The sequence below is a fragment of the Dryobates pubescens genome, chromosome 13 (assembly GCF_014839835.1).
Source record: "Dryobates pubescens isolate bDryPub1 chromosome 13, bDryPub1.pri, whole genome shotgun sequence".
Classification (NCBI taxonomy): domain Eukaryota; kingdom Metazoa; phylum Chordata; class Aves; order Piciformes; family Picidae; genus Dryobates; species Dryobates pubescens.
The window spans coordinates 14,981,601-14,994,585 of NC_071624.1; the positions used below are offsets into that span (position 1 = coordinate 14,981,601).

At 40.5% G+C, this 12,985-nt stretch overlaps 1 protein-coding gene across 1 annotated transcript in view; it reads right to left on the reverse strand.

Moving 5' to 3' along the window:
* NAALADL2 (N-acetylated alpha-linked acidic dipeptidase like 2) overlaps window positions 1-12,985 on the reverse strand; it is a 292,588-nt gene that overhangs the window by 17,467 nt on the left and 262,136 nt on the right. The window contains exons 11-12 of the mRNA XM_009897854.2: window positions 12,354-12,447; window positions 3,170-3,368 (exon numbers count right to left, since the gene is read on the reverse strand). Coding sequence (XP_009896156.2) covers window positions 3,170-3,368; window positions 12,354-12,447 — 293 coding nt within the window. The remainder of the gene's footprint in view (window positions 1-3,169; window positions 3,369-12,353; window positions 12,448-12,985) is intronic.

The following is a 12,985-nucleotide window of genomic DNA, read 5'->3' on the forward strand; positions in this document are numbered from 1 at the left end:
ACCTTATTGCTGTCTACAACTACCTGAAGGAAGGTTGCAGCCAGATGGAGGCTGGTCTCTTCTCTCTAGCAACCAGCACCAGAACAAGAGGACACAGTCTCAAGCTGCACCAGGGGAAGTTTAGGCTAGAAGTGAGGAGAAAGTTCTTCACTGAGAGAATTGTTAGCCACTGGAATGGGCTGCCCAGGGAGGTGGTTCAGTCACCGCCCTGGAGGTGTTCAAGAGGGGATTGGATGTGGCACTTGAAGCCATGGTTTATTTAGTCATGAGGTGTTGGGTGACAGGTTGGACTTGATGATCTTTGAGGTCTTTTCCAACCTTACTGATTCTATGAAGCTCTACTTTACTGCTACACACTCCAGACATTGTTAAGCAAAAGTATAAAGTCCAATCCAATGTTTTTGCTCAAACTAGTAACCTTATTGTCTACTGAAAAACTGTGTATCAAAGTTAACAAAACCAAGAAGGGAAAAATTAAAAAGTCATTTCCATGCTCTGTACTCTGCCAGGGTGAATACTGTGCCCTGCACCAAAGTACTGATGAAAGCAGGAAGGTGGAAACTTTAAACCACGTTATACCTGCATGCCTAGCAATTACATCTTGATAAACAACAAACTCAACACTGCAAACACTATAAGAATATAAATAATAGAAGACTTAAAAAAACCCAAACAACCAAACCACCTTCTTATTAGAATTCTAAGTTCTGGCATAAGTTATTTCTACAACTAAAGATCTGGGCCAGATTGAACTGCGTGATGCAACACAGACACATAACATATGAAGCAGTTTTATGGCTTCATTGCAACACCACATCACTTCAGACAAGAAAGACAGCAGTGCTAAGCCTGGAATATTAGACCTTATTTAATCACATTTTGGTTTATTTCTTTGTATCATAAAGCCAGTCAGAGCAGGAATGACGTAAATTAGTCTCTCCCCAAGTATATTATTACATTTTCTTTATTATATCTGTAGGCATGTTATTCACTGACACTGCTGAGTTAACCACAAACTGTTGAAAGATGACTGCATTTGTTCGATGCCACTCCTAATGCATGGAAGAATCTCTTCTTCCTGATGCTGTAGATTTCTGCTTTTCTTCCAAAGTGTTCCTCTACCATCTGTCTGTCCTGCACCCACTTGAAACAATCACTTGCACCAGACATTGGACAATTTTTCCCATCAACTGGGACAAAGTACTGTTCTATTACTTCAGTCGGTTGTGGTTGCAAGTACATTTGTATTCTTAAATAACACAGATGCCTTTTCCACTTCTATGTCCTGCCTGTCTCCTGTGCATGCATGTCAGTTCATTTCCAAGCTCTCTTTTTTGAGTACATCAGCCAGCTCCCTCTTAAGTAAAATCTGGGCATGGCTTTAGGGACAGTTTTATAGTGGGGATGAGCCATTGGCTGTGCACAGACACAGAATCATTCAAACTAATGCCAGTATAGAATCAAAGAATGGTTTGGGTGTGAAGGGAACTACAAAGTTCATCTAGATGCACCCCTCTGTGGTGAGCAGGGACCTCCTCAAGTATCTGTTTTCCCAGAGCCTTGTTGAGCCTGACTTTGAATGGCTCCAGGGATGTGGCCTCAACTACCTCCCCCTAGACAACCTGTTCCAGTGTTCTACCACCCTCGTGGTAAAGAACCTGTTGCTAACATCCAATCTAAACCAATCCAGAACTGCCCTGACCTAGGTGCAGGACTTCACACTTTGCCTTATTGAACCTTATGAGATTCTCCTCAGCTCACCTCTCCAGCCTGTCCAGGCCCCTCTTGATAGCATCCCATCCTTCGGACTTATCAACTGCACCACTTAGCTTGGTATCATCTGCAAAATTGCTGAGGGTGCCCTCAATCTCACTGTTGATAACATTGATGAAGATAATGAACAGCAGTGGTCCCCCTACAGACCTTTGAGGGACACCACTTGTCATCCATCTCCATATGGACATTGAGCCACTGTCCACTACCCTTTGGATGCAATCACCCAACCAATTCCTTATCCACTGGACAGTCCACCCATCAAATCCATCTCTCTCCAGCTCAGAGAGAAGGATGTTGTGAGGGATTCTGTCATAAGCTTTACAAGAGCTCAGACAGATGACACCTGTTGGTCTTCCATTGTTCACTAATGTAAACATCATAGAAAGCCACTGACTTGATCAGGCAGGACTTGCCCTTGGTGAAACCCATACTGGGTATCTCGAATCACCTCCTAGTGAAGTCAAACAGCCCACATATGCACTCACTCTATAGCCCAGGACACTGAGAACATATCTTGGGGGAAAAACTATGAAACACCACATTGATGAGCTGCAATACAGTGCTTCAGACAATTTGTACTGAAGCACATGCTCACACTTTATTATTTCTTCTGAACAGCAAGAGGGTCAGACATTGCTCAGGGCAGACTTGACCAGTTCTTTCTTTTCAAAATTTTTTTAAGCTACTGATTGCTCTAAGTTTTTCTTGTTGGTTGGTTTGGGTTTTTGTTCTTTTATAGAGGAATCAATGATAAGAGATATATACCTGTAGACTGCTTTCTTAGGAGGTGAAAGATGGAATGATGATGACATCTTAAACTCAACCTGGATGGTGCAGCTGAATACACATTGGGGAATAATTCAAACCAGAGACAAGATGTTATGAATGGTGACTGACTAAGGCTTTCTCATTCACTCCACCATACTGCCTCTGACTGGTTGAAATGCACCCAAGAATGTTGCATATGATTAAATATGTTAAATAATGCTACACAGTACCTTGTATAATTCTCAATCCTCAATGAACTGTAAAAAGTTTTAAATAAAATAGAAGTGGAGCCTGTCAAGCAGTATTAGACTTCAAGATATTTTCTTCTTCTGAAAGCTTACTGCACCATCTAACACAAGTACCTGTCACACTGCCTGAGTTGCCATCACACCATACATCTTGTTAACAGTGATGTCACGACAGAAACGCTGCAGTGCTGCATTGTAATGACCTCTTGTATTGTAATGAATTAATGCTTTCTGCAGAAAGCATGAGACAGGGAAAAAAATAGCTTTAATCCTAGAAATTCCCTGAGATGTTTTCCAAAAGAGCAGGGCAGTTCTGAAAACCAAGCACTGCAAGATTACCATTTTAGGTGAAATGAAGAACATGCTGAGCACCATACCTGTATAGTCCTGGAGGAGCTCGACGAACCAGGAAGCTTTTCTCCAAGCCTTGTAACACATCATTGAGCATCCTGACTCTGATAGGAGCCTGCTCCTTGGGGTCATTAGCTGGGCGCATCTCGTCTGACTGGAACAATTCTGCTGTGTCCCTCAGACGTGCTGCCACTGCAAGCAACCGAGAAACATCTCCTTCATCACCTAGGAAAAGTAAGAGCAAGACAGTTGCCAGTGATTCAGAACACATCACTCACTTCTCTTGCTTACAAATCAAAATTCATAGTCCAATTAAAAGCTGAGCCTCTTTCCTGTTGTGAGAATTAGAATAGAATAGAATTAACCAGGTTGGAAAAGACCTTCGAGATCATCAAGTCCAACCTATCAGCCAACACTATCTAATCAACTACACTGTGGCACCAAACACCCCATCCAGTCTCTTCCTAAACACCTCCAGTGATGGTGACTCCACCACCTCCCTGGGCAGCCCATTCCAATGGCCAATCACTCTTTCTGCGAAGAATTTCTTCCCAACATCCAGACTAAACCTCCCCTGGCGCAGCTCTGTAATGGGTCAAGAAAAGACACAGATCGTTGTGCCTAAGCTGTAATATTTTAAGACCTAATAAGCTATGAGGAATGGTTTTGGGGTACAGCTTGAAATCTACCACTGGAAAAACAGGCATGCAGGAAGCATTGGTTATAAATCAGTAACTGTAACATTTCCTTCTGAGACAGAATTTATTCAACACTGTTTGATGCCACTGCCCTCCAGTTAAAAGCTTGTGCTTGGATTCCATAACAACTGGTCTGTAGAAAACCATAATATGCAGAGCTCAGTTTAATTTTGTTCAGCATTTTAGACCCCTAGATGCTAACAACAGCTGTGGAGGAGCTGTGCAATTGTTCCTTTTAATCACTCGGGTCATGCCAATAAGCCAACTAATACTTCAGTTGAAATACAAATGTACATTCGAATCCAGCCAATATTTTCAAAACTTTTTACACTTGGGGTGTTCACTTTACTTTGTCATCCTACAGAGTCCCCAAAAGACTAAAAACACACAGCACTTTGGAGCACACCACAATTTAGCTGTTTCTCTGTTCATAGCCCAGAAGGTAGAATGTGAGATGTGAATTGGAGCACTGTGAACAGGAAGTCTGTTCCCACTTGCAGTGCAGGTGAAGAGCACGTCCTCCTTTCCCACTGTGTGCATAGACTGAGTTAATTTTTACAAGCATGAGGGAAAGAAGTCTGAAGCTGACATAAAGTCAAAAGTAAGATCAGTCAGCAAAAACATTTCCAGGATGTAGAAATTAGTTTTAAGGCCAAGATTCACCTTGCCTATTAAGGACAAGAAAATTAACTACCCTTAGATCTCTCAAATGATGATTTAATTAAAACAAACCATTCAGCTTCAGAAGCTGTCCAGCCTTCAGTCTAATGCAAGAACCTCAGTGAGTTCAGTAGCTCAGCTACTGAGATGATTAATCCAACAAAGTGGTTCAAGACACAAGTTAAATGAATACTAAAGTTCCTTGTCTAACAGATATATGGAGAGATCAGACACAGTAAATGAGAATCATCAATCCATTTCTCAGACTTTTTATGGATGAAATCTGAAAGGTGAGCACGTAATGGGAATGGAAAAACCAAATAGGTACACTGAAGAAATTCAAGGAAACACCTGAATATGGCATATTCTTCCTCTTACATAGAAAAAGATACATTTCAGCAAAGAGAAGGGAGTTCATAGATTCCAATAGATTCCCACTCCTGCCATTCAGCTGACCAACACATTTCAATCTAGCAAAACCTGAAAGGATCCAAATATGCTGTTGTGAGAGAAACTGACAGGTTTCATGAGCAATCAAGATGAATTTCAACAATGAACAGAAGCTGTCTGTGGGACCAGCAGTGAGAGAAGATTTAAGAGAAGGTTTATGTCTGCTTTGGTTTGGGACAAGTTTGCTTTTTCAATGGCTCTCGACCTTTCCCTAATTAGAATAGATAACAGGTACTCTGCAGGATTGTTATCTTTCTGATTGAGTCTGGAGTAAAATAAAGTGTGATTAAGGTAGATTGATGCTTCAGAAAAGTATTCTCCAAGCACATAAACTTGGTACATTTGGGATATTTTGCACAATATCAGTGTCCTCAATTTTCAAATCTCAGGCAAACATCCTGTGCAGCTGAAGAACTAGCAATTTCCAGGCATATAATCCAGGCATTGTGCCTACCTTACCCTGGGACTTACATCAGTATGGGAAGGTTTACATTCACCCTGTTTCTCCTTTGGTTTCATCAAAGCACTTCATATTCCATGATTTTTATTCTGAGTATTATACAAACAGTTGTAAATGTCAGCTATGGTCTTTCAGTAGGGAAGGCAGATAAAGGAAAAATACCTCATTGGATATTTGGAAAGAACACCAACCAGACCACCCTGTTAAACATAAAAATCCTGTAAATACTCTTGCTGCTTCTCCACAGCATGCATTTTGCCCCTAAACCAACTACCTCACACTCTAAACCACTGCTCATTATAAAACAAACACTCAGACCTGTCTTTTCATACTTCAGTACAAGACCCAGAAGTCTCTGACTAGTGTTACCACAGAGAACTAAGGACAAAGCTTTAAGGGCATCAGCAGCTTTTACCCCAATGCACTGAACTTCACTGACAAGGGAAATTGGGATTTATGCTTTTCTCAAAAGGCTGGGAATGGAAGGATGAACAATTCTTAAAGGCAAGGAAGCACTCACTGATGTCTTAAACATCTTGACATGCTTCCACAGAAGACAAACAAACAAACCACAAACACAAAGGTAACTTCACTAAGGAGAAAACACCACCACATCTATTTTCTATTCTTTGTCCTTTTGTCTGCAGTATGAATCATGATGAATCATTGAAGCTAGTTGTTTAGTTGTTAAATAAAATTGCAAGTGACTCAAGAGTATGTATACTCTTGATCAGAGAATTACACTGCTGAATTTCATTTCACTTGCTAAACACAACTGGATTTTATTCAGAAAGAGGTTACACCAAATGGATATTTATTTTTACAGACCTTGAATACAAAAGCCTTTTCTTATGTAACTGATTGCTCTTATGAAAAGTACTGCTAGAGATTTCGCATTTTTAAGTTGTGTTTGCACACTCTGGTAGGAAGGTACTTGCCTATGAACACTTACAGGAGAATAAGTACAGACAAATCAGCAGTTCAAGGCACGATGCTCACTCACCATGCATGTGAACATATGCGAACTCTCCTCACAGAAAGAGGGGGAATTGCTTCAGGTTTTGATGAGCTTACAAATGCAAGATCAGCTATGGTGTGTTGCATTCACTAGGAAGATTTTTCATGCTGTGCAAAATTGGATGATCAGACTGGCAGTGGAAAATCTGAATGGGAATGCTTTGTAGAAACTACCCTAAAGGGGGTAGAAACACAAATCTATGGATATCCTCAGTGCAGAGAGTATGTTGCCATCAGCCTCAATTTTGTTACCATGACTGCTACTGCCCAAACAAACTAATCTGGTGTTGCAACAAGACTTTGCAATGAGGTTACCCTTAAAAAGGCATGTTGTGGCATACTATTATGCATATCAATACAGAGGAATCCTGGAGAAGAGACAGTTCTGGGGAGAGTTTATTCTGGTCCTTCAATACTTAAAAGGGGCATATAAAAATGACAGAGACAAACTTTTTAGTAAGGGCCTATTGGAATAGGAAAAGGGCTGACAGTTTTGAACCAAAAGAGAGGAGATGTAGGCTAAATAAAATGAAGGAATTTTTTTACAATGAGGGTGCTAAAACATCAGCACAGGTTGCCTGGAAAGGTTGCCTGGTGGTAGAAGCCTCATCCCTGGAACCATTCCAGGTCAGGTTAGACAGGGCTCTGAGCAATTCGATCTATGTGAAGATGTCCCTGCTGACTGAAGGGAATTTGTATTAGAAGATCTTTAAATGTCTGTTCCAACCCAAACCATTCTATGATATTATCCATGACTCTGTACAGAGGTGCTGAAATGCATAAGGCTTATGGATACTGAATAGCTGCTTATCCTTTCCCATCGGCAGCAAAACCTTTGGGCATGAAAATGCTTTTTGCTTTTTTTTTTTTTTTTTTTTTAAGGTGGATGAAAGATTTGCCAGGACAAAAATATAATATCCTTGAAAGGATACTGAAGACAAGATGTCAGTGTCTCATAGGAAAGAAGGTGTTTCTGTCGTATATCCAGATAACTGTCGCATTTTTGACCTCTGCAGCAGTCAGGAATGATGGGTGTGAACATTAAAGAGGGAAACTTTCTGACCATTACAGACAGATGCAGAAAGCAAAGTGATCAGGGAAATGTGGTCAAGCAGGTAAAATGATGTCAAGCTGAACACCAGCAGATAGCTTTAGGCAATGAGCATACAGTCATCAAGTAAAGGACACATATGTTTCTGTATTGATTTTTCCAAGGACGGAGTGTTTAGACTGATGTTATGAAACATATGGGTCATGCCAGAGCTGTGAAAAGTCATGCACACTTTCCTGGGAATGGTTTTTCATAAACCAGATTATTTTAAAACTTCTAGCACTGCCTGCTATTATCACCCGAAGTACTTCAACTGCTTTAACATCTGTGAAACGTTGCTTCTGAGGAGAGTCAAGGGTCTGACTCACAAGAAGCAAGACACAACTGACCCTCTGTCAGCCAAAGAGCTTTAAATCACAGCCCATGCCCTCCTCTTACAGGGAAAACCTGAAAATCTCACCTGCACTGAACTTGACTTGTCTTCATAGGCCTCTCTTGGCCAGTACCTATTACAGATGGCTTAGAGCTTATCTGACTCGCTTAGGAGCTTCCGCAGCATGTGATGATATCCATAACAAAGGAATCTTAGCATGTGTGCCTAGTGCTACTCAGCCACAATCTAATGCTGGGGCAACAGATACCAATTTTTGAAAGGTCTGCATGAGTCTAGGTGAGCCCAGTGACTTGCAATAATCAAGCAAGATCAGATTCTGCAGTCAACTGCACCTAAGCGAGAGACACGGCCGGCATGAAACCTGGTTGCCTATATGTCTGTGAACCATGAGACTGAACTTGTTATTCTTGAGCCAGGTGCAAATGTGCACCTCCATCATCGGTCCCCGAGGATAGCTGTATTATAGACTACATTTTAAAAAGGCTGAAACCCAGCATGAGAAAGGCTACAAAGAGTATGCCCAGATGGCACACTGCTTTTATTCAGTGGATAATATAAATACATTTTGAATAAAAATATGTATATAAATACATAAAGAATACTTATATACATTTGTGCTTGCATAGACATAGAAAATCCTCTTATAGAAGTGCTTAAAAGAACTATTTGGCTCATTCACACACAGGATTTGACATCTTGACTGTCCCCTATCTCAAAAGATAAATTGGGTTTTCATAGCATGTAAGGCCTAGAGAGATATGCTGGGATTTGATTTAAGTTGCAGTGGGTCTTCATTTCAAGTGTATGAAAGGCACAAAACCACGACTGGTATGTGTAGGTAATAAGAATATTTCAAACTCTCACCTATTTATTAATTTCTGTAAAACATCACATCTATGATCAGACAGGAAACAGCCTGAGTAGTCCCAGGGACTTGGAACCCACCTCATGTCATTTATGACTATGAGGCTTCCTATTAAACATCAGACTATAAGCAGATGCACAAATAATGTCTCTCCAGTCACAACAGCTCCTTTGAGGTAAGCCCCAAAGCAGTAGCTTGTTTCCAAGAGTTCTGGTGTGTGCAAGTGAAAAAAAACACATAAAATCATCATAGAATCATAGAATCAATAAGGTTGGAAATGACCTCACAGATCATCAAGTCCCACCTGTCATCCAGTATCTCATGACTACTAAACCATGGCTTCAAGTGCCACGTCCAATCCCTTTTTGAACACCTCCAGGGATGGTGACTCCACCACCTCCCTGGGCAGCACATTCCCATGGCTAACAGCTCTCAGTGAAGAACTTTCTCCTCACCTCCAGCCTAAACTTCCACTAGCACAGCTTGAGACTGTGTCCTCTTGTTCTGGTGCTGGGCGCCTGGGAGAAGAGACCAATGCCCTCCTGGCTACAACCTCCCTTCAGGTAGTTGTAGAGAGTAATAAGGTCTCGCCTGAGCCTCCTCTTCTCCAGGCTAAACACCACCAGCTCCTGCAGCCTCTCCTCATAGAGCTTGTGCTCGAGACCCCTCCCCAGCTTTGTTGCCCTTCTCTGGACACTTTCCAGCAACTCAGCCTCTTTCCTAAACCGAGGGGCCCAGAACTGAACATAGTACTCTAGGTGTGGCCTAACCAGTGCTGAGTACAAGGGCAGAATGATTTCCCCACTCCTACTGGCCACACTATTTCTGATGCAGGCCATGATGCCACATGTCACTTAACAGCTATTTCCCCAAATTTCTGAGGGACTCGAGCCAGATGTAAATATGTTCGGGATGACATTTCCCTATAACCTGCCACTCTATCTGCAATGTAAGAAATGATTTATAACGTCCTGAGTAGCATCCCATTGCATTTAGCTGAACTCACAGTACAGACATGCACCACATGACAGAGTTAAATCCTTTGGAAACGTAAGCAAAATGCCACATTAACAAACTTTGAGACACAGACATCCTTCTGTGAGGACATCCAGGAGACTGAAAAACTATGACTCAAGTATTTACACTTATGATTTAACTTCAAGAATGTAACAAAGTGCAATAATAAAACATGTGTGAGCCAGATCCCAGAAGCAGAAAACCAAGCCTAATAAATCTTGCAGATTTCCCCTTCCCTGTTCTACATTTATAGCTTGCACCAAATTAGAGAAGGGAACAGTTTACTAAGACCATGCATGTTTAAACTGGAAATCTAAGGCAACACAAAACTTTGAAGAATGAAGAAACTCATGAACCACGTTAAAAAGCACAGCTTCTCATTTAGGTAGGCAGAAAAAGAACCATTGTCTTATTGGTTTCCAAAATAAAAATGAAGTGACATTAGACACAAGTCAGAGACAGATGAGACATAAAAGTCATGAAAAAAAGTCATTAAACAAAACTCCAAAGTGAACAGCTGGGAGAAAATTTATCCTGCTGGCCCTAGAGCCTAGAAAATAGTTTTTCCTCCCCTTAAGTTGTGTAGATAAATGATCTAACTGAAGTTGGAAGGAAAATTTCCTTTTACTCCAAAGAAAGAAAGAAGGATGAGCAATACCAGACATCTCATATACAGTTGAAGAAATACGGCCTCAGACACACTTATTATTTGATGATTATTCCCTGCTGTGTTTAGAGTGAAATAAAACAATGTTCACATGGCACAACAGTGCTAAAATTACTTGTCTTTTTGGATGCTCACTGATTTCAGACCAATACTAGCCTGCTGACTCCTTGGTCTTGACAATGATGGATGGCAAAGATTAAGGAAAAAATATCATACTTCCATGAATGTGTATTACAGAAAAGTGATACTTTATACTGCCAGGGAGTGAATGAATTGCAGGGGCAACACCTGAAGACTGCAAAAGATCTTCCACTTTGAGAGAAGATGTCACATTCTGCTAAACTATATGTAAAATTTTGGTGCAACTTTATAAAATGTCCATCTTTATTTCACAGAGCAGCTTCAGAGAGAGACAGAAATGTATAAATAGAAAAAATATTATTGAAAGGCCTTAGCACACTATGGGTAATCTATGACAGAGATATAATTGAAGAAAAGCAAATAATGAAATGGTTTTACCTATCTCACATTTTTCCATTGTGAGGTCCTAACAAGGGCATGCTTTGGAGTAGTCTTTCATATTTCGCAGGGGTTCTTGTCAGGGATGTACAACTCCTTTAAGCTCACTGAATTCTGACCAGAACATCAGCTTCTGAAATACCTCAGTTTGTACACAATCATGTTAGAATTTGGCAGATAACTAATCAAAAGGTTTAATATCCAAGGACAAAGCCTCTCATGTGCTCTCAGCATCCAGTCTACTTTCAAACAGTTACTAAGATACGAGCAAACTGTAAGGGAAAAGGGACAGAATGGGAGGAGGAAGACAGATGACACTGAAAGAGAAAGCTTTAGATAGTGAGAGAATCTAGACTTCCTCTCCTCCTCTGTCCTCAGGACTGAAGTTAAGACTTTTTTTTTTTTAATAATTGCTAAGAAGGATTATTGTTCCTTTGTTGTTTAGACAGTAGCAATGCACAACTTCAAAACTGCACCCTTTCACTGTGTTATCTTAAGCAGCTCAAGCCAAGGGCTATTTGCTGCATTGGGTTCTGTTGTCAAAACAGGACAAAAAGACTGCAGAATGCTTGTTCTTTTATCAAGCCCTAAAAGGCTACAAGACAACAGAAAGAGCCAGAAATGAGAAGCTAAGAGGAATATCAGTAATAGCTTCACAGTCTCAACAGCGCAGTCACATATCAAGGAGTTCATTCTACATCTAGCACACAGGATCTGATCTAGAATCTATGAGAATTATATCTGCCTCATTTCCAGGTTAACAGACACTCGTCTACTTTCTAACTAGGAACCTTTTTGTCCTTATCTCTCACCCCAACCCACTGTCCCAAATACAAGATCAGTTTCAAATAAAGAGCTTTCGGTATCAGTGCTTAACCAATTCAATCAATGTGCCTTGGTAAATGATTGTGCTTTATCATGTCTGAAAAAGAGAAAAGTTAGCAGGCTCAGCCAGCAGGGTGAGTTAGTGGAAAAATAAAACAAAGATGACTGTGAAGACTAAGGAGCTAAATAGCAATGGGATTAGAGGCACTCTCTTGCTTGCAAAGCCTTGAAGGAAATTCAAGCCAAGTTCAGTCATAAAGGGTGTTATCTTTCACTGTCATCTTTAACTGTAATTATGATGTTTTAATACTAATTAGTGCTTAACTGCCATGGTAACATGAAAACCAAACAACAACAACAAAAAACCCAAACAAACAACAACAAAAAAACCCCCACAAAACCCAAACCAAACCATAAACAATGTATGGCTTTATTTAGCAAGGAAAACTGGTTTATTTAGCATTATATAGTGATCTATTTAACTAGTAAAATCGCTGGCTAATATTCAAGTAGAAATTGTCAAACTGGTGTCACGCAGCAAAAGATCCTGTATTAATGGAAAACAGTATTGCTCTAACACAAATTACCTTTAAGATTGTTCTGGACTTCCAACGCGATGTCGAGGGCATTAAAGGGCAAAACTGGTTCGCTGGCGATTCGCAAAGCCACTTGTCCTGTTAGCTGAAAAACACAAGAAAAATCCACAAAACAGTCAAATAACTTCTAGCAGACTTCTTAGCCAACACTTCTTTTGGAATAATACTCGCTTTCACTACATTGGATTATCAGGGGAAAATGAGTAAAACCCTGCACACGCATCTTTATGAACAGAAATAGGACCTAGGCCTTTTGCTTTGTAAATAAAACATTGCAAAACTGGTAAGATATTAGGATTTGTGACCACTCAAAAGAATTCTGTTCATCACTTTTTCTGTGGACCTAGGATAATGCAGGAGTCTCTGAAGGACCTGAGTTTTGCTTTGGTTTCAAATGAAAACATCACAACATTCTACAAATAGCAATGAGGTTCGCTGCTTTACTTAGTTCTCTGGTTTTAGTTATTGGATTTTGAGAGTTTAACACAAGTGGAAAAAAAACCCAAACACCACATACATTAATGAGCTTTGGATCGAGCCCATGGCTAAATGCAAGCTGACCTGAATACCCACTGCCCTTTGAAGACAAATGTGAGAACTTCATACACACAGATGTACAACTG